This window comes from Argiope bruennichi, chromosome X2, assembly GCF_947563725.1.
Source record: "Argiope bruennichi chromosome X2, qqArgBrue1.1, whole genome shotgun sequence".
Lineage (NCBI taxonomy): Eukaryota > Metazoa > Arthropoda > Arachnida > Araneae > Araneidae > Argiope > Argiope bruennichi.
In genome coordinates, this window is record NC_079163.1 from 55,036,037 (window position 1) to 55,059,844 (window position 23,808).

The 23,808-nt window shown below is 31.6% G+C and overlaps 1 protein-coding gene across 1 annotated transcript in view; it reads right to left on the minus strand.

Moving 5' to 3' along the window:
* Nucleotides 1–1,085: 1,085 nt before the first annotated feature.
* Nucleotides 1,086–23,808, minus strand: part of LOC129960747 (DNA (cytosine-5)-methyltransferase 3A-like) — a 41,130-nt gene continuing 18,407 nt past the window's right edge. Inside the window, exons 9-15 of the mRNA XM_056074359.1 lie at nt 20,104–20,158; nt 16,106–16,265; nt 14,586–14,707; nt 13,542–13,617; nt 9,561–9,709; nt 6,245–6,312; nt 1,086–1,341 (exon numbers count right to left, since the gene is read on the minus strand). Of these exons, the coding sequence (XP_055930334.1) occupies nt 1,230–1,341; nt 6,245–6,312; nt 9,561–9,709; nt 13,542–13,617; nt 14,586–14,707; nt 16,106–16,265; nt 20,104–20,158 (742 nt within the window). The 3' untranslated portion in view covers nt 1,086–1,229. The remainder of the gene's footprint in view (nt 1,342–6,244; nt 6,313–9,560; nt 9,710–13,541; nt 13,618–14,585; nt 14,708–16,105; nt 16,266–20,103; nt 20,159–23,808) is intronic.

The following is a 23,808-nucleotide window of genomic DNA, read 5'->3' on the forward strand; positions in this document are numbered from 1 at the left end:
AGGGATGAGTAAGCTCTAAGAAGAAATTCTCTTTCAACAGTACTCAAATAAACAAATCTAAATTGAAATTCAGTAATAATTTTATCCATTACAAAATAGAATTAAAAATATTACAGTTTTATACTTGCACTTCAGAATTATAAATATTGCAGCATAAAGGAAATTAATGGTTAAAAAACTGATATTTTATACACAAATTATTAAAATATTCTGTTTCAGGATAAGATACAAACAACATTATACGGATACAGATAAATATTTTAAAAACGGTAAATCAATGGCAATTTTTATGTCTAAACAAAAATTCAAATATTATAAATTTCTGCATTTTAGAACAGTAAAATTAAAACGAAAATATTAGCATCGTGCAGCAGAAATTTTGTTGCACTGAAATGATATTAAACTTGAAATACAATTCACTAAAAATGATTAATCATGAATTTTAAATTATACAAGTGCCTTCAAATCACCGATTCCTTTTAGAAAAGGAACGAAATGTCAGACAATATAATTTTTTCATTTTAAAAACCTCTTAAAATTGTAAAAACATATCATTAATGCTGCTTTCTAAATTAAAATTAAAGTCTAAAAATGTAAACAATAAAGTTGGAACAATTGAGACAAATATAATCACATTAATTCTGTAGAACTTATACTGATTCAAACTACAGCATTAGTAAGAGAAGACGAAATAAAATTTATATTTCAAAACAAATGTAAAAGAGATAGTTGAATTATTTCTTAGAAAATTTAAATAATCATTGAATAAAACAATCTCAGAAAAATTTGAACATTATGCCGAGTAAATAAATGTTGAACTAAATGTATTACACTTTTCAATGAAATATTAAAAAATGTATAACATCATCACTGATGAAGGAAGGAGAAATGGACAATTACAGAAATTTTTAGTTATCTAATAACAGTATAAAAAATTGATCAATTCCTTTAGTCACAGGAAAAGATGGTTACAATGTACCATGCGTATTTAACTCAAAAATTTAATATCTTCAGAAGATACACAAACTTTCTACATTCAAATAAACATAATTTGGAATATGAAAAATGAAATATATAAGCTCAAGTTCAAATATAGCATTGCCAAAAAAAAAAAAAACTAGCATGCTAACAATCAATTATTGCACTAAGGTTATTTTTGAATTCCGTCACACAAGATAAACAATTAAAAATAATGAAATTCAATGAATGATATTTAAAATAAGATTCCTTTATTCCTTCTTGTAGAAGTTCTTTAGTGGTTCTAAAAATTTATCTAGTATATCTTCTTCAATTTCCAAATGCAAGTTTCTCTTCATTGAATATTTACGATTTTTTATGCCCCTAAAATATACAGTATAGTATAAATAATTAGAATTGTCAATATGTAATTTTGAGGAGAAATTATTGTACATATTATAAAAGCAAAATACTTAGCTAAAATACTCAAATTCTAATAAACCTTATATAATTTAAGAACAAAAATGAATTTGACAGCTACTTAAACTTTCAGTCTGCGTGAATTAACCATAAAATATCCGAAATGTACGTCAAATTGCAGAATGTTTGATATATTTAAATCTAAACGAATATTAAAAGACAAATTACTTGCGTATGTATCTCAGGTGTGCTAATATGGGTTGAAAGATCTATAATTGTTCAATGTAATTAGTCGATAAAATTTATTTGAAGGTCAAGAGGTTAAAAATTAAAAATCTATAAGAAAAAAATACACTGATAGTAATTGGTTTGTTCTATACCGAGACGAATTCATACAAAATGTTTTAATTAAAATAAAAAGTCTCAGATTCATAATTAAAATCATGTATTTGATATTCGATTTCATCGAAAATCTGTCTTGAATGATGTCTTTGTTCACATTAACGACCATTGTGGGTTAACCCCTTGGAAACATTTGACAGCCAAGACTCGTCATAAGCATTTTTTGCCTAAATTACGGATGACAAATTTAGTTCGTCAATAAAATTTTTATTTCACTTTATTAAATTTATTATTTTAAAGACTAATAAAACTGTATACGTCAATAAACGTTTTATATACTATTCCGCGATTACCAAAATAAATCTGTTTCAAATGTAAAAATTCTTTTTTTTTTAATCCATACCCAGAGGGTTAATCATTCTTATACTGGTGTGCCATGAAAGTTTGTAGGTAGAGCCTCTGGCTGAGGTATCTTAGTCATCTGACCACAGTTCAAAGTCACTAGAACTTTTTCTAAATAGGCCCCAAATAGCTTTAAACTTAAACATTAATACAGCAAATTTTATTGATTTAAATATTTCTAGCTTGACACTTTCAGATGCAGAAAAGTTTGAAAAATTAACTAATTTAAATAATTATTACGATATATTATCATTACAAAATTATAAAATAACAATAAGTTACTTATATAATCTGTAGTTCTTTAACACTTTTAATTTTGAGAATGGAGAATATTCACATGACATCACAGATGCATGACAAATAACTGCAACTGCATAATGTTCTAATATTAACAACACATTTTATACTAGGTTGTATTGTCATATTTTATTTAGCTCTCAAGAAGCGTAATAGAATCCTGTACTAAATTGGCATATCATATTTTAAGTGTATTGCAATAGCATGGAATCACTCCATTAAAAATCTCTCCCTTCCAAACTGTAGAATCAGTTTAATTGCTAGTTGGACCCTAACGAAGTTTTCTTATTATTTAAAATATACTGGTATTCAAAAGGTGAAATATCTTGCATAACAATCGATTTATTGCAAAAAAAAAAAAAAGTAGACATACTCAATTACATTAAACAACTGAAAGTAAAATAGCATAATGAAATTGAGTAGTTGTATGTATGAGTGTGCGTGTGTGTGTGTGTGTGAAATACGCAAATATCGTTAAAAAATTCATGCACATAATGCCTGGTACAGGGTGGTTATGATTAAAATAGCCCTATTCAAACCCCTCTAGAGCCCGTACTGCCTGATTGGATTTTGATGAAACTTGGACCACGGGGAAAAGATTTCTGCAGTTAAAAAAATAGTTTAAATTTTGAATTACGCGCCTAAGGTTAAAAAAAATGTCAGAATTAGCAAAATATATACAGTGCTAAATTGGCATCAACTGCATGTTGAAAGCTCATTATAGCATATTCAATGGTAATGCGAAGAAACTGCCGTGGGATTTCAGCAACATGGCGTGCAATGCTGGCTTTCAACTCAGGTAAAGTCCTAATTCTTCCTCTGTAAACACGGTCTTTCAGGAATCCGCACAAGTAGAAATCACAGGGATTTAAGTCTGGTGAGCGAAGAGTCCAGGCAACCAGAAAAGTTCTGAATATTACACGATTCTTGCCAAAGTTAGTAAGAGGCGATTCTTTGACTTTGCGGCCAATATGGGGAATTACTCCATCTTGCAGAAGACAGTGGTCTGCAAACTGTACCGTGCACTCATGACATAGCACGTTTTAGGACTTTGAGGAGTGAGTTTCAAAGAAAAACGGTCCGAGGATAAAATCAGCAGTAAATCCATATTATGCAGCCGCGTAATCAGAATGCAGTGGTTGTTAATGCAGGATATTAGGAGGTGAAGCATCCCATTGCAGTATTTTGATTATTCACAGCTCCATCTGAAGAAAAGTGTGCCGCATCTGACCATAGAATTTACCAAGGCCACACATCACCAACTTCCATTCTCGCCACAAATCAGCAAGGAAATTCATAGCGTATTTAGTGGTTTATGAGGTTGCAACATTTGCAACTTGCATTAACATTGCACCATGTGGATCTTCTACGGATTCGGATACCATTTTAAAATGGATCGTAGAATTTTTCTTACTGTCGACCAAGGAATCGCCAACTCACGTGACACCGATAGAGCACTTGCTGAAGAATAGCTGGAGCTGTAAGCTCTTGCAACCACAGCAGTGTAGACTTCTTCGACAGTTTCATTCCCAATCGGTTTCCGACCTCTTACTGGCAGTACACTCAAGTTTCCAGTCTACAAATTTCATAATCGTCTTCTTCAAACCCTTCTTCGACATGGCCAATTTTCACAATCCTTTTAAACGACGATATTCACGCAGTGCAGCTAAGCTGCGTCTTAATAAAACAGTTTTACCAGTGAAGCTCGGTCTATATTCTGTAAAGGCTTGATTAACGATGATAAAGGCACGCAGAATGATTTTCGGGCTCTGACTGCAAGTCTCTAAATAAGTTTGACTAATATGTATGAATAATTTTCAAAAATGTCTTCAGTCTAAAAAAAGTTTATTAATCAGTACTTTGGATAGAAAATCCCATTCTTCTCACAGCAAAGATTTCAATCATGGAGGATCCTGGAAGGGTGTTGACGACGTGCTAAGACTTTTCCTAAAATACTAGAATATTCCAGCTATACTCCCTAGCAATTGATCGGATGATTTGGCTGGCAACAACATTTGGCGAATAACCTCCACCCCCCCCCCACTGATTATCATCCACAGGCTGAACTCTAAACTCATATCGCTGTCTATAAAATAGAATCATTGTAGCAGCTTCCCGAAGATATAAGGTTCAAGACCTCAGTGCCATTTGTGTAGACATACATCACAGACAGAGGTGCATGGTCATCTAAAATTATTTCTCACAACAGTGGGAATTCCTTTCCACTGAAATGATAGATTTTTTTTTTTATGTAGGAGGAATAGTAATGGGCTATGAGCCCTATCCAGATAAATATTCATCGGGAATCTGTGTTAGTACGCATCCACTTAAGAGTCAATCTTGATTCATGAGCGAAGGAATTGTTTTCAAAATTTGCTGCGTCCAAAAACACCGTTCCTGGATCTATAGAAACGCTCTTTCTTTTATGTGTTGAATTAATGAATACCATTGTCACTGAGCGTAAAGGCCTTTCTCAGCTATGCATATATAAACAGTTTGCTGAGAGCCAGCCACAGCAGAGACCCCATAAGAGTTCACTATCCAATTAGTTCTATATGGTTATGTACAATTAATGCTACATATCGATCATCTACAGATGGAGATCTTGAGTGACATTTACAGAATTCCTAGTAATAGTACTTACAATTTAGAATTGGTTCTATATATATAATCATGCCACTATTTGAGATATTCTTAATAATCGACCGTCTTTCGCTAGAAGCTGGATATCAATAAGTCTACAGACGGATCTCCATTTCAATCATATCACTGATCTTGAAACCACATTTTTGTTGTAATCAGTCAGTTGTGAGAATTTTATGCAAAGTACCGCACTTCTATAAACGAAAATCCTAAATAGGAAATTTGTTTAGCTCCTACTTTCATATAAAAATGTTGCTTTTTAAATGTTTAAAAGACACAATGTAACTTAAATGCTTGCTTAGCATCTACCATTCTTGAAACCATATAGGACACCCATTTTTAAAATATTAATAGTTTATTTTAAAATATTGTATGTTTAAAATACAGATAGCTGTTTTGGACAATTGCAAAAAATATGGTCGTAACCTATGGATATCAATTCAGTAATAATATGTCTTCATTTCATTTACTTCCATACTCTTGGAACCACAAATGAAAGCTGGTTCTTATAAATGTAGCAGATACAAAATTCCCACTCTTATTGATGGAAAAACAAATTCCAAATCCATAAAATTACTTACTTTTAACATAAAAATGAAAATTATAAATTTAAATACAATATTTTCACTATTAACATTCAAATACACCATTTCTTGTTTACTCAATCTAAATGCTTAAATAAAGAGCACTAAGAGCAACTATTATGCTCATCTTCTAATGAAGAAGGTCAAAGCCTACAATTTAAAGTTGATCTTGAGATCACAATGCAAACATCTTTATTCGCCATGCAATTATTACTAGATGTTCCTTTCACATAAGTTGTTACTTGATGATCACTTCACAAACACATTCACACTTTAGTTGAAACTAAATCCATTAAAAAAACATTGCTCTGACAAGAATCTCTAACTATACTTTTATTTGACCAGTGTTTGATAAAATGAAAGGGAAAATGCAGGAGATAAATACAATCAACAAACCTTTTAATTTAAGTTAAACAGATGAACAGGAAATATTGTGCCATTTAAATATTTTAAATCAATTTTCTAATTACTATGTTGAAGTCTCATAGGCAAATCATTAATAATAGTGTAAAATAAAGTACACTGAAAAGTAAATTACAAATTAATAATGAAAGATACAAAAATTTTAAAAAAATGTGATGAGGCAAAAAAGATCTTACTTAATAGGAGGAACATTAGTCCATAAATATATATTCTTCAAAGGAAACATGACTATAATTGGATCAACCTAATTAAAAAAAAAACATTTAATTCCTATTATCACCACAATTTATTTCACAGTTTATGTATACATATATATTCAATACATGGTGAAAGAAATGATATTAAATGAGAAATTGAATGAAAAGTGAGTAATTTTGTTTATATATTACTATCTGTCATCTTACATATGTTGATACAATAATATAAAGGATGGTTATATACCCAAAAAATTAGCTAAACAAAAGTAAATCTAATAATAATCATGGTAGTAAGACCGGCCCATACCCAAATAAAATAGATATAAACAGCATACATGTCAGCTGTAAAGAAAAGATAACATCACCATTGTAAGGAAGTCAATTACTAGTAAAACCTTAACCAATATATACAGGAAACATTTATTTTAACCTTCCAACTGACAAACATATGAACATTTTCCTCTAAAATTTACATGTTATCAGATGTGAATTTTAGAGGAAAATGCTTTTCTGATCAATCTGTTCATGAAAACGTTGACTGAAACATAAGTATCTAAAAAGTACTCCTCAGTAAGATAAAGAGAGATGCAATTTTTATATCTTGCCTTGGTTAATAGGCAAGATTCTGGTGAAGATAAAAGCATTCAGTTTCATTTTTTAATTATTTATTTAAGCACAAAATAAGTTTATGATATATGATATTCCTTTTCAGTAATGCAATAGTTAATAATTAGACCAGAAATTTATTTCCCTGCCGTTTCCTGTGAAGGGAAAAATATATTACCCTGAAATTTGTGATCAGCAAACATCTGTTATTCTTAAATTCATTTTCTTCGATGTGCGCTTCTAATAAAGCATTCTTCCATAGGATCAGCAGAAGCGCGATGATCAGGGAGGATAAGGAGTTAAACTCCTCTAGATTTTTTTTTTTTTTTTTTGTCGAGTTGGCAGAATCTAGTCATTAGTCGGCAACATCAGGAGGGATAATCAAAAGCAATATTTTATTCTGCACATCAATGACATGTGAATAATTATGATTATGGTATAAAATAAAAAGTGTTACTTCTCAAGTCAGTATTTTTGTAAAATATATACTAAAAAATTATTAAAACAATTTAGTTATCGAAAGAAAAAATTTTTTGTCACTGCGAAAACAGCAAAACAATATTTGCTATGTGAAAAAAATGCACAATTTGTTTCATGTGAAAGTGATACTCATATTTGAAGGGAAAAAAATCAACTTTTTAATAATAAATTCAAAAATACATAATTTTTATATAGATGAACAAATAGTTCACATTACTGTTTAAAATATCTGTTGATTTTCTAGAGGCGGCATATATCAAATCATATTACCAATGAAATCAGTTGGCAAAACAAGATTCTACAGACAAATAATTAAATGAAATAGCACTATTATTTTTATCTAAGCCAGGAAACAAATGCCAATTTTAAAAAAAATCAACTGATAATTTTTTAGAACATATATGTATATTTTTAGTAAACAAATGTTTTAATTGTCTTTAAACTAAAAGTAAGCCTTGTAAAGTATGCTGATTGTGTCTTTTCGAACCCTTTTCTCGATCGCCTCCAAACAAATTTGACACTGACTACAATTTTAGTAATAAGATCACATATCAAATATAATTTATCTAAGTTATTACCTTTTTGAATTATTGTGGTTAAATGTCTGTGAAAGTATAAATCGATAGGCGGGTCAACCCCTTCATAAATTAAGTTCAAAATTTGGTATTGGCTTGCCTATACTACAGATGTCAAACTGGAGTACCAAATTTTAATCATTTAACTTGTAAGTTGTAATTACCGTGTTCACTTGTATTTGGATAGTTAGATGAATTTGGAGCTTCTTATGGAATTTCATTCAAAATTGATAAAAAAAAATCTACATAATTTGATGTTAAGCGCAAATTTCATCTGTCTAAATCAAGATTTTTTTTTATATGTATGTTACCAGACAGACAGATAATTTCAAAAATGTTTTTCTGATTCAGATTCTAATTTTTTTTTTTCTGGATCTAAAAATGATTAAGTGCACTGATGTTTATTTTCAACCATATTCAAATAAACACAAGTGATGAATGTATGGATTAGCTAACGTTGTTCTTTTCTTTAAAATACATAGTGATATTGTTTGCCAACGGGTTCTAAAACCATCCGCACTTTTGCGCATGCGTTAGGATGGGTTTATTAATTCGGCAAAATAGGGGTGAAAGGAAAGAGGAGATGTTTACATTTAACATTAAAGTAAGTTCCGGTAATGGCGCACATCCTTCCGTGCGTCATCCCTTAGTGAGATCATACCGCCGAAAAGTGGTCGTCTCAAAATACTGAAACGAACAGTAGATGCGTCCATTTATGATCTTACAAACAAATTATCTCAATTAAAACTCAGTAAAACTGTAGACCAAAATTTGTTTTAAAGAAAAACTCTCAGATATTACCATACTTTTATTATTTTGTTATTGATATATTACTATAAATTGTATCTTGATTTAATGCTTTTATTTATAATCATTCATAAATTTTTATTTTCACATTATTTTCATTGAATACGTTTCAAACTTTCATACCACTTATTTTCTCATTACTTTGAAAGTTTTTATCATTTATGATGCAGCAAAATTTGTATGTAATTTAATTTTGTATGTAATATAATTTTCCAGTTTTTAACCAAAAATGAAGTTAAATAAAAATGATAATACTTCTTGCAGTACACCAGCACAATTATAAATTAGGCAACATAAAAATATTTGTTTTTTAAGTCAGCAACATTCATCTCAAGAGTCGGCATTTTCACTGCTTCAAATCCCCCTCCCCCCAAAAGGAGATGCTCGCCATGTCCCTGATGAATAATGATTAAAAATCCCAGAAAGAAGGAAGCAATATTCAATTTTTATCTGATTTTTTAGTTTTCATTGCAAATAAATTTCTTTATATATGAATGATCTCCAAATTGATATTCAGGCTACCTAATATTACATTCTGGTTCTCGCCACACCATTAAAACGGTTCCAAAATTTGCAATAGCCTTTATTGAAAGTAATTAACTTTAGTTCTTTCTCTCCATACATTTCATTTATTAAAATATATTTTACAATGTCACGTTTACTGATCCATACAAAAAAAAAAAACCATTAATGACAATACTAATGCATTGCTTTTAATCATATGAATCACTTGCAATTAACTACACTATAAAAATTTTAAAAACAAAATTATGGAATTCATTTTCAGAAATTAAGAAGTATATAAAACTATATTGATATCTTTTTACCCTGAGGAACTGCATCACACGCGATTTAATTTCGTCGTCCATGAATTCACCATCAGACATGTAAAAAAAAAATAATGACGGCATCACTACTCTGGCGCCATTTAGTCTGTAGAGAAACCTGTAGAATGATGTAGAAAATGATTCCAAAACTGAAATATAAAATACATATTATCAATTTTGGAAATAATGAGATTTTAAAAGTATAAGATTTAATGTGAACAAAAACAACTATCATGGATGATTCGTAAACAATTTGAATAATCTTAATTAAAAGATATTTAAATAATTACATTATCAAATACAGCAATATTTTTTTACAACAGTCCTTTCACAATGCATACTTAGAGATGTTTATATATATATATATATATATATATATATATATATATATATATATATATATATGTCGTTTTCTATCACTGTATACATGTTCTTCAGTAGTGATCTGTTTTTTAAAAAATATGGAATTTCTTGCCACATGTCTATCCATATTTCAAAAGTATGGCGTATTACTTTCCTTTATACAAAAGGTAATGTTAGCATATGGTCAAAAATTTATTATATCGCTAGCAAACAAGTATTTTTTAGCTGACATATAAAGGTGTTTATTTTTATTTTTTTTATTTAATTAATTTGTTTGTTTATTCATATATATTGTATTCCTATCTTTCCCAGTAGATACGGGGCAACATTTAACACAGAGAAAAAAATGACCAGCATTTTACATAAAAATACACATCAAGTCAAAAAAGAGCACTAATATTGGTTTGGCTGGCAATAGAATGCTAGAGACTATATAAAATTTTCATGACATCATGAGAAATGCAAAATATACTTTAAAAAAAAATCAAACTACGCGTTTTACATTTCCATAATCATGAACACTCATTGATGCATATGTTTATACTATATCAATTCCAACATTATTTGAAGAGCAGCCATTATCAAAGATATATTCTTTCAGACGGTTTGAGTTAGGTCAAGTATGCATACTGCTAATTGATAGCCAATATATTCGTCAAGCTAATTTTATAGTTACTTTTTTAGCAATTTAATTAGCTAAGAAATATTATCTGAAATGCGAAACTATATATATATTTAATCAAGCATTCTTGAGACAATAATACTGCAGAAATTTTCATTTACATCATTTATTTTATAGTTATAAAATCATTAGTTTGTAATAATTTTTAAGGTTCTTAGAGACAAATTTAAAAGGTCCATTTAGTATTTTTCATCATATTTCCTACGTGTTCGAGAAATAAAAAGTGGAAGTTCTTGATCCATTGGAGTTGCGACAGCCTTACAATCATTTGAGAGCATGCACTGAGATGTCTTCTACAATTAAGGATTAAATACATTTACTTATCATATCCAGTAAATCAAAAAGATTAGGCTGTATCAAAAGGTTATGATAACCGATTATAATTATGTGAAATCCCTATTCAATTTCAAACAGTGTTTCAAACTGCTTTTTGACTGCAGCTCAGAATAATTCTAACCAAGGCTTAAAATTACTGATGATAAAATGATTACTAAAAAAAAAAAAAAAAAAAAAAAAAAAAAAAAAAAATTGGAAAAATAGAGTTTTTATATCTGCCTCAGAGCCGTAAAGCTGAGAGCTCATCCTTAATTAAGAAAAACAAAATGTGCACCCAAATGAAAAGGAGACTACAGTTACATGTAAAGAAATTTTAATAAGAATTTTATAATTACAGTTCACATGGAACAACATAAATACAAATAATCTCCCCTCACATTGGAACATTGATCCCAATATGTAGGAAGGGAGTGGGCGGTTCCAGTTAAGAAACTTCTGGGTTGGTGACGGATCCAGATTGTAAAGAATTTGACCCGAAGATTGCCAGAAGATAGATGTCAGCACTGTATTGGTGTAGATCAAAAATATGATGACATCACACCGGTAGTACATTTGGCAGACGGAAATTTTTTCCGGCGAGAGTCAGGTGGTGTTGTGTGATGTGATGTTGAAAATAAAAGGCATTGATACCTTGTGATAGTGTTCTATCTTGTCAACTAAGATAATGGTCATGGGAATGGATTTACAAATATTGTAATGTATGAATTTCCTATTGTTTATATGTTGTGAATGTTTTTATGTTATGTGTTTTGTCCGACTGTGATGTTATAAATAAACAAATTTAAAAGAAAAAGTTGGCCTATTCACTCGGCTGCATTTTCATGACATCACAAGATGATAAGACACTCATTGTGCACAAGTTTTACCATAAACAAACCTTTGGTGGATTATGCTACGCACAGTTCCTTTGCTTACTGTCAGTTAAAGAGCAATTTTGCATGTAGCGATTTAACTGTAGGAGCTCCTTCTCCGAAACCGTGGCGCAACTTGTAACAATGTATGTATGCCCAGGACATGGCTAGTTTTTAATGTATACATATTTACATACTGCTAGCACCACCGAAATATGGCCCACCATACAAAACCCTGCTTATCATACATCGCTTTCATCCTACCATAAATATGTGAAGCGTTCTTCTATACTGCATGAAAAAATTAAGTGCTTTTAGTGCTGATATGGAGGAATCCATAATGCAACAAAATGTTTAAACAAGCCTCTAGAAATGAGAATTTTGATGCAAAGCCATGAATAACATGTGCAACTTTGAATATTACAACGCCCTCAATTAACTAACACATCCGCTCACTGGGATTTAATGCAATACAACTATAGCTAATGTCTAACTGAGGACATAGAATGTAAAACAAGTATCAAATGCTGCTAATTTGATTTTGAAGTGAAAAACGTTTAACATCTGACTGATCAGAAAAATTTTGTTTTTATAAAAGTTAAAAGGCATTGTTCCCCAATGTCTTTCTCAGCACTTCTTGTTTATAAATTGAAGAATTGCCCCTGTATAAAGAAAAATTAAGAAGTTTCTGTTTTTTTTTTTTTTTTTTTTTTGTGTGTGTGTGTGTGTGTACTTTTATAAAAACATACTTGAATGTAAGAGTTATCACTGAAATTATCACTTAAAAAACTACAAACATACACCTTATATTATCCCCATGACTCCCCCAAAGATAAAGGGAAAGATCAAGAAATAACATTGATACATCATGTATCATTTACAGTGGAGAGCAACAACATACAAGTTTCAAAATATGAAAAAAAAAAAAAATGTTCTTGCTATTTACAAGGGAAAAAAAATTTACTTCGGATTACACAACAAATTTTTATAAGTAATACATAGGATTACATATGAAGTTTATGTTGGCCTTTTATTTTTCCATTAGAATTCAAACACCATTGAAATACTATGTTTTAATCTTATGGAAACTTCAGATTATGATTTCATCTCCAGATAGTATGATTTTAATAAAATACACTGTTTGCATTAAACATTCAATCTAAAGACACTCATAAATTAGGTAATCTTATCTCCCTTGCACAGCTCAGACAACAAAATGCTTATATATCCCATTATAATTGGAGTTGCATAAAGTTAGTTTTAGGCAAATTTTATATCAGATCTTTTGACATTCATTACATATCTTTTGATAAACAAGATATTATGAGTAATATATTGTTTGCGACGGTTGGCTGCATTATTTGGAAATGCATCTTGACAAACAAAGCATATCCCATGATAAGCATGCATTCTGTATAAAATGAATAACATTCCATCTACAACTTGTAAGCAAGAATTAAATAAAAATGAGTTGCTACAGCCTCCACTTTTTTGGAGATTCACATTCAACCTGTAAAATCTACCAAAATTTTCAGCATTTTAATTATACATTAAAAGAATTAGATGAAAGTTAAGATGTAGAAAAGGTAAAAATTCCCGGAATTCGGAGGAATTTGCATTTATTTCAGATTTTTATTACAAATATAATGGGATATAATGTATATAAGAAGGTAAAAAAAATTTGTGACACATTTAGCTAAAATAATGTTTGGATTCAATTCATAAACAAAATACTTATTCCCAGCTTACCCTTTTCCCTGTCATCTACAACAGAAGATGGAACAAAAAATGAACCAAATACGAAATCAGCAGATATTTCATGAAACTGCAAGGGTAAAGAAGAATCTTAATGAGATTGCCATTACTTTAAAAAGAAAAACAAAACATTTAAATTGGTTGTAAAAATAATAAAAAAGTTTATTATAAAAAAATTTAAATAAAAACTTAATGATTTAAACAATTGCTTTTACACTGCAGACATTTTAAACACAAGTGTAATGAAAACATATTTTAATTTTAATAATGCTGCTAAGAGAACAGTAAACATCGCAGTTTTCAGCTTTATTTAGTTTATTAATATCCCTATCTCACTCTAAAACAATACAAAAGCTTTTTTGGCATGAACCTCAACACTTTGATAATTAAGGTATTAAGACAAGAATGACAATTAAATCCTTGCCTCCTTTCAATCATCTATTCTGAACGTTTACTCTATACACCAGGAAGAGGGCATTCTACCCCGAACATCGAATTCAACCCCCCGACATGCATCAGACTCGCATATAAGATAGATCTACAGTGGAATCACGAAATCATGATTCAAACTTAGATCCTGCAGCCAAAACTTGCTAGCCTACTATGACAACCTAGTTCTTTCCGAAAGTCTATACAAGATACGGTTTTAAAATATCTAACTAAATTTAAAAATTTTTCAGTACTGTTTCATAAAAACAAACTGTAAAATTGAAAATGAGCTGTAGAAAATAAATCTCTACATATCTGCATTCAAAGAAGGTAATTGAAATTAAAACCTTATTATCTTCCGATAACTTATCATAGAGTAAATGCTTTTCATTCTTGCCATGATCATATTTTACTAGAACTAGATATTTACTAGATATGGCAACAATAACTTTAAGCATAGATGAAATTGCTTATGTTGGGCGATAATGTCAATTGAAAATGTATGATGTACAAAAATTCCACTGGAAAAAAAAGGTATACAAAATATACCCGTAAAAATATAAATTTAAAATCATCATTGCATTATTTAAGAGAATTAAAAGTACTAACCTCTTCATCAGAAAAGTCAGTATAAAGGTCATGTCTCTTTGAAGTACTCGGCTCCTGAAGTTGCGATGATTCAGTGCAATATAAGTCTACAGCAATCTTTTTCTTTTTTAAAACTGAAAGAGCTGAAAGACAATTAATTGACAGCTTTAAAATTAATATTTTAAATGAACTGCATGCTACTTATGTCAAATATTGAAGAACAGATTTTTTACAAAATATTTATTGTGAAATATTATTCACAATCTATAAAAATAAAGTGAATCTGAGCTAAAATTGGTGCTAAAGTTACATCTACAATATAATTAAATATTTAGAAACTTCTTGAAATTGCTTCGTATTCTGCACATTGTTACTTTTACAAATTCTCAAAATGCTTTAAATTCAGTTCAGTTCATCAATGCCTCTTTAAATAATATGAGATTCAAATGGAGAAAACAAAGACTTCAAAAAAATTTGTTACTGACAAATGTTTTTTTTTTTTTTTTTTTTTTTTTTTTTTTTTCATCATGACATTTTTAAAGTTCTAAGACTGAATCAATCACTGATAGTCAATCACACAGATTTTGAACCAATTCTTCATAGATGGAGATTTGCAAACATGGCTCGAACAAAAAATATATTCCTGGCAATCTTACAAAATTCTGCTATTAAAAAAAGGACATTTCTGTACGCTTCAAAATTAGTCTGTCATCCGAAAAGTGAATAGGTGTTATCCCTTTATAAGAGAACACTTTTCAAATCATCAAACTTTCTGTTCATTATTTGCTAAAAAATGAAAGAGGTTCATGTCCATTAGTCTAACTCTCAACATTATTCGAATTTAAGTTCTTTTTACTGAGAAATATGGTAACATTCGTTGTCCTTCCTCCTCATGCGTTTTATATCCCATAATAATCAAATTTTCTTTATATTCTGATAACTGATACATTTTAAGTGATAATGTAAATATTGTAGAAAAGAAAAGCATAACATGTTGTGTTGTTTTGCTTTTCATGGTCTCATGATTTTTCATTCAAAAAGTAATTACTGATAAAACCTATTGGCCATTTTTCACTTCTCTATTTCATCACACATCTAAAAAAATCTTTGAATTCCATATACATCTATAATTAATTGAACACTGTGCATAATATGTAGATATAAAAAAGAAATGGCCTTTAATATCAAAATTTCAACTATGAATACAACAAAGAATTCAATTCAAAGTCTGGATATTTTTCTGTATTTCCAATTTTGAATATTGTCTTTAAAAATATTAAAATGGTTTATATATTTTTAGAGTATGAAATTTGTTTTTGGCAAAGTAAAACATGCCAAGATAAAAAGGCAATAGTAAAGATCTACATTTACAAAAACTTGATTTTAAAAAAATGAGATTTTATATATATTTTAATGCACTTTAGCACACATTGATAAAATCAATGAAGATAAGATTTTTTACAGATTATACATGCATGGAGAACTGAATTGGATTAATAATTTTAAGGCACAGGTTTTAAAGAGCAATTAAAGTAAAATACCTGCGTTAGTATCACCTATAACACGAATAGGTACTTTTTCAGGTGGTATTATAGGAGTAGCTGCAGACATGGATAAATATATTTCTCTTCTTTTAATAAGACAACCTGCTTGACGTTTTGGCTCACACAAGTAACATTTCCAATCGTTGTCTTTCAAAATCTAGAATATAAAGAGAGATGTGTTTTTTTTTTTAAAAATATGTTGTCACGAAGATGCAAAAATAATAATAATAAATAAATAAATAAAAATAACAAGTCACAAAGTAACACAATATCAAGTTTATTCTCTTTAAGCTACTCCTAACAAGCAGGTTAAGAAAAATCCTCTCCTGCTTGTGGAACACCAAATTTATATAGAAGTTTATAGAAAGTTCTAGAAGCTTCTATTACATTAACCAATGAATAACAATAAATTTAAAGTCCAACCTTAAATGCAATGTCGCGTCGCTAAGATTTGAATCGCGGACCTCGAGCTTCGAAAGCTCGTGCTTTACCTCTCAGCCACGCTAACTATGTACAAATCTTCTTTTTTACGACATTACTCCCCTCTTAAAAGAACAGGGACTCGCTGAAAAAAAAATCCAACTGTGTTAATAGCTTTCATTCTTGCACCAGTCATGAGTCCAGTATGTATGTTTTCTTTCTCACCAATAGTATCTTCTTGTTTTTGTTCATCCTCATTTAGAGTTTGCTCATCTGGATCATAATAGGGCTTCATACGCAAAACATGCACTATATCTTTTTGCTTTCTTCTTTGAGAGGAGGGATCAAAGTCTTGAACTTCATAAATTACATCTGATAACCCGCGAAGCACTTGATATGGACCAAACTATTTCCTCAAACATTTTTCAGAGAGACCGACTTTTCGGACAGGGATATAAATCCACACGAGATCTCCAGGGGCATAAAATACCATTCAATGTTTAGAGTCATAACGTCGGCGATCTTTGTCTTGAGATTCCAGAGTCCACAGTCTGGAAAATTGTCTTGATTCTTCGGCTCTAGAAATCATCCTTGAAATATAACTGTCATCCACGTCATCAGGACAGAATGGTAACCTTGTTTCTAGCGTTGTCTCCGCTTCTCGTCCATGCAATAAATAGAAATGTGTGAAACCAGTGGTTTCTTGCTTGGCAGTATTATACGCAAACGTTACAAATGGTAAGATTTCATCCCAATTTTTATGTTCTGCATCAGCATACATGGATAACATATCAGCTAAAGTTTTATAAAAGCGCGCCGTCAATTCATTCATTTGTCTGTGGGTGAAATGCTGTCGTCTTGCGATGGTTGATGTTACACAGTTCGACGAAGGATGAAACTAGTTTCGACTGGAAGACTGTCCCACGATCAGTGATAATTTCTCGAGGAGCTCCATGTCTCAATAGAGCTTCTTTATCAAGAACTTAGCCACTTCGGGGGCTTCAGCTGTTGGCAACGAACTTTGTCATTGCAAAACGCGTCAGGTAATCTGTACAGATGACGATCCATTTGTTTCCACTGGTAGATTTCGGAAATCGTCCAAGAACGATTCCAATGCGATGAAAGGGTGCCATAGCTGGTGGGATGGAGACCAAGTGTCCTGGAGGTCATTAAGGAATAGATTTTCTTCGTTGACACTCACGGCAAAGTGTTAAATATCGAACGGTGTTACGGTACATCCTCGGCCAATAAAATCTTTTTCAGATTCTGTCATACGTTTTTGCGAAACCAAGATGTCCGGCTGTAGGTGCGTCATGGAAATGTCTGAAAATGTCCATACGTAGGTGTTTGGGAATGACTGGTAGCCATTTTTCCCCTGCCGGATCAAAATTCTTTTTGTATGAAATTCCGTCAATTACTTCAAATTCTTTCTTGACAGTAGATGGAGTGGTCTGAGAAAGGAGTATTTTTGCGAGATCTGGATCTTTTTTCTGTTCGATGGCTAAGTTCATATCAGTAGCGGCAGCAATAAATTCCTCTGACATAGGAGTTTCTTCTTCGACTGGATTTCTAGATAGTGTGTCCTTAGATAGAGTCCTTAAGTTTCCTGTCGGTTTTGTACGTTATAGAATAGTCATGCTCTTGAAGTCGAAGTGCCCACCTGGCGAGTCGTCCGGAAGGATCCTTGAGACTCATGAGCCAGCAGAGTAAATGATGATCTGTAACAACAGTGATGTACCTCCCAAAAAAATATGGTCGAAATTTGTTGATAGCCCATACTACGGCAAGACATTCTCTTTCAGTGGTAGAGTAATTTTTTTCTGCTTTCGTCAAGGTTCTGGAAGCATATGCTATGACTTTTCCACTTCATCTTCTATCTGAACCAAAACTGCTCCCACACCGTAGCCGCTAGCATCCGTGAATTTCCGTAGGGGCATTTTCATCGTACATTCCTAATACTGGATCAGAAGTAAGTGCTCTCTTCATATCGTTAAACGCTTCCTTTTCTCGAGAACCCCACTTAAATTTCGCGCTACCTTTTAACAGAAGTTGCAATGGTTCAGCCCGATAGCAAAATCCTTTAATAATAAATCTTCTGAAATATAAGCAGAGACCCAGAAAGCTTCTTATGTCACGCACATTTTTCGGAACTGGAAAATCGCCCACGGCTCTCACTTTTTCGGGATCTGGTCGGACTCCTTCTCTTGATACAAGATGGCCCAGTACTCTAACTTCCCAGCACTGAAAAGACACTTCTTTTGATTGAGTATAAGACCTGCTTCTTGAATACACTTCAAAATGGTCGTTAACCGAGTAAGGCGGTCTTCAAATGTCCCTGAAAACAATGATATCGCCGAGATAACAAAGGCATATGGTCCACTTTAGACGGCGTAGAAGATTATCCATCATTCTTTCAAATGTCGCAAGCGCATGGCACAGCCCAAACGGCATGACTTTAAATTCATATAAACCTTCTGGAGTTACAAAAGCCGTCTTTTCTCTATCTGCTTCGTCTACTTCGATCTGCCAGTAACCAGAGCATAAGTCCATGGAACAAAAGAACTTTGCCCCTTTTAAACAATCAAGTGTATCGTCAATCCGAGGTATAGGATAAACATCTTTCTTAGTGATCATGTTCAATCGACGATAATCTACGTAAAAACGCCAATTGCTACCCTTTTTCTTCACAAGAACTACTGGAGCTGACCATGGACTTTCAGATGGTCATATTATACCTTTCTCAAGCACTTTACTTTTCTCCACTTCATGAATTAAGCGCCTTTCGGTTGGCGATACTCGGTAAGCTCTTTGACTAATAGGGGCATGGTCACCAGTATTAATTCGGTGTTTGATTTTCCTCTGTGTAGTTTTTGATTTGTCATTTTCGGTAAAAACTCCATAAAACTGTTTCAGAAGTTTCACAAGTTCGTCTTTTTTTTTTATCGCTTAACCCAGGTTCTACCATAAGCGAGTAGTCGATAAGAGGCTCCGATGTCTTTTTAAAGAGATTGCGACTATCCTGTTCATCCGTTATTGCTCATAAATTATTTTCATCTAGATACTCAGCATGACCGATGCACATTCCTTTAGGAATAATCTGTTTTTCAAGATGTGCATTGGCGACCCAGATTTCTCCGCAAATATTATGGTAAGAGATGATTGTGGTAGGCACGGCAATATTCTTTGTGAATAGTAAATCTCTATTGCCTTCTACAAGAATGTTGAAGTCCTTACCAATATGTGCTCCTTGTAATGAGAGCTGAGTATCAAAATTTGTTGACCGGACTTTTTTTTACAGTAATTATGTGCTTTCACATAATTACATTTTGAAATAATATTAACACAGGTTGGAGAAGCTTTCTTCAATAAATTTTATATATATAAAGTATTCTAGAAATAGGAAGTTTTTCAAAGTCAATTATAACATTATCTATTCATTGACTCTGCACTTCTAAGAAAAATAATTTCCATCTCTTCGAATGACTTTAAAATTAATTTTAAAATTAATAAGAAAAACTTTTTTTGGAACATGAAAAATGAAACTGGAAACTTGTGAGTTAATACTTTTGTCATACCTTTGAAAAAGAGCCTTTTGGTGCCATATAGTCAATGCAGGTTTTGCAATACGCACTATAAAAGAAAAATACATATTGGAGACAAATGAAAACTGTTATAATCAAATTCAATTGTTGTAAAAAAATAGCGTTTAAATCCTATGCAGTGAAAAAAAAAGCATGATTGCATTCAATGTAAACAGTTTCTTGTACTTTTGTAAGCAACATTACAAAATAACACTAGAGCAATAATTTTCATTATATTTTACTTAAATCTATATATATTATACTATACTATATATAACTATAGTCTATAAAAAACATGCACATGCACTACTCTACTTCATGTGAAATATTATTAGGAAAAAATTTAAATGACTAATTTACAAAAACACGCTTCATTATAATGTATCTTTATTACTAGAAAAAAGCAAACCACCATAGAACATCTATAAAACTTATTTGTGATGCTATTTCAAATACTTCTAGAAATACAGCAGCAGTAGCATAAATAGGATGCGGATAACAGGAATGCGCTTTTGATGCTATTCCCAGAAGGCACAAAATTACGAAATCATCAAGTTGCATATAAAAAAATTCACTTAAAATATTACATACTAGATTCTTAAGAATCCAAATGATTCCAAATAAATATATAGAAACAGATAAGTAGCCTCTTTTACAACTTGGTAGCCCAGTCGAGCTAAATTTCTCAAAACAAACAGCACTGTGTTACGAAGATTTAATGAATAAAAGCCTCATCCATGAAGGGAGAAACTTGTTATCTAATTCTTATGACCTTTTATTTCTTTTTTCTTGGGAAGAGAGAACTTGCTCATTGTCTTACCTTTGCAAAAATTAAAAGATAATATGCTGACTAATCCACTAAGTGCAACAGGCTTTTCTTAAAATTATAGGCTCATAATTAATTAAATATTGACTTTTTATGACATTAGTAAAAATCTTTATTAAAGTGTCTTTCATTTCAATTAGTAGTAAATAGATTATGGAAAGAAATATCCTACTTTTCCAGTAAGATTATGGAAAGGAATATCCTACTTTTCCAGTCAAAGTAAAAGCCAAACATTCAAAATTACTTCATTCCACTCTAATGAAATGGTGGCACTGCAAACTACACATCAGTGCTAAAAGAATCAGATTGTGCATAGGGTAAAATGGAAAATTGCTGGAAGAACGTTTATTTCAAATGCCCATCACATCATTTCCATCCTACCATTTAAATGAGCTGGTCATTGGATGTAAGTGATGTCGGGGGGGGGGGGGGGAAGCAAAGTGAGAATTCTTCATTAATAAGGTTATTGAATATTCTCTTGTCCAGGGCATTCAAGATAACCCTGATGATTTTTATTGAAGAAATAATATCACACTCAATCATGAAATTCTTAATAAATGAGGAATTCTTCCAAATACATCTTTTATTTAATATATATAAATGTCTTTTTGAAACATTTAAAAGTAACTCTTCTAAAACTGGTGTTGGGAAAATTCTAATTATTCTAAAATAGAGTTTAAAATTTAAAAACTAATTCTATGCAAAAGAACTTAACTAAATACCAATTTGCAAAGTCCACTATAGCTCAAAACTGAATTTGAAATGTCCCAAATTGGTAGATATATGCCCAATAGAGAGATCAGAAGTTATCAGATAGCAAATAATATTCGAGTATATTGAACTGACTGACAATGACTGTCTTATTACCTGCATATGTCACAAGTAAAACAAATCAAATTAAGTATATTCATTGATGAAAATCTAAACGGTTGGTTTTTGTTTTGTTAAAACCAACCGTAACTTATTTGGTTTTTGTTACATTAAATCACTTTTTAATATCTGTATATAAGATAAACCTCATAATTTTGAACTATGGTCTGATAATGAAGAAATTACCTGAATCGCTACACCTTTTCAAATTAATACTTTTTTTACATTGTAGAAGATGAGTCACGAAATGAATAGTACAAATGCAATATATGTAAATAAAATATGTCTTGAATTTACTATGAATTAATGCTTTATTTATATTATATATTTGAAATTCTTTTCCCAATCGCAAAAAAAAAAAAAAAAATGCCGGGGAAAATGAAGAGTGAAAAATAAAAGCTGTAGATCAGGAAATATCACAATCATTACACTAAATCTCTTATGCAACACATTTTTCACAAAGAGAAAATGAGCCTATAAATAAGCTTAGTGAAAACAAAATAAGATGTGAGAAACTGACTACTACTGTCGTGTACTCGCCTATGGTACATGGGTTCTTTTACTGCGATTGAAAAACTACTCTCCTTGAAAAAATAAACTATAACATTTATTTCTACGATAAGACAATTTATTCTATATACATATTAAATTTAAATGACTGCATTTCCGAAAGAAAATAGTTCAGAATCTTTTCAACTGCTGATCACAACGTTTTTCAGTTTTTCATGTTTTGAAATTCCAATACGGAGTTTCGTTGTTACTCGCTTCGTCAAAGATCCCGGATTCACGCGACACTCCCACCTTTTGGGTTTTTCTTTTCAAGAAAACTCAAAATGTTCTTTAGTCCAAACAGTTCACAGGTCCAGTCGTTTGGGAGCTTGAATCTTACGGCCGAAATGGGTTTTCATGGTATTTAGATTTGGTAGAGAAGCTTTGTAAGATTCTGGTAGCTTCTCAAGATGTTGCTGTTGTACTGCCTCTTCTTTCTCATCTTCAATTTCAGATACTCTCTTCTCTAGTAGATTCTCTACTGAAGGCGTTTGAACCTCAAGGGCGTAGAGACGCTGTACAGGTCTCAGAAATTCACTGTTCTTCGTTTTTACTTTCACAAGACGAACTGAACCGTCCTTACCAGGGAATATTTCTATTTTCCCCAGAGGCCAATTCAGACGTTTTTGATTGGTTACTTCGACAATAGCCACTTCTCCCACCTTGAAGGAGTGCGTTTTTGTCATTTTCTTAGTTTGTTGCCTCAGTTGCCCCAAGTATTCCATTCGGAATTGATTTCTGAGATCTTCTTGCAGTTTACACCTACACAGCCGCCGCTTCAGAAAATACTCAGGAGATAGTTCCAAGTGGTCAAGACCTGGATTTCCGTTTTTCCTATGTTCTCTGAGGAATGAAGATGGTGTTATAGGTTCCAAATCATCGTGTTCAGAAATGTAGGTAATGGATCTTGAATTTACGATGTCTCAGCAATCGCATAGAATCGTATTCAATTCTTCGTAACTCAGGCATGCTCGGCCTAGAACTTTCTTCAGAAGGTCTTTTACTAGGGCAATAAGGTGCTCCCACCATCCTCCCCACCAGGAAGCTGATGGTGGTATAAATTTCCAAATAATTTCCTTCTTTTTCCCTTCTTCTACAACTTGTTGCCAGCTAATACAATGAAATAGTCTACTTGTTCCAACAAAATTTGTTCCATTATTTGAGTATATTACTGAAGGTCGTCCACGTCGTGCAATAAAACGCCTCAGCGCTAGTATGAAATTTTCCGTTGACAGCGAGGAAAGAAGTTCAAGGTGGATCGCTCGATATACAGAGCATGTGAAGAGCGCGACCCATGTTTTGGTACTGTCTTTCAGAAACAATGGGCCGGCCAGATCCACTCCAGTAACCTCAAACACATTTGCATTTTTCACACGGTCTTCTGGTAAGAGAGGTAAATTTGTTTTCACAGATTTTGCATTGAAACGCTTACAGCGGACACAGCTGTTTAAAAT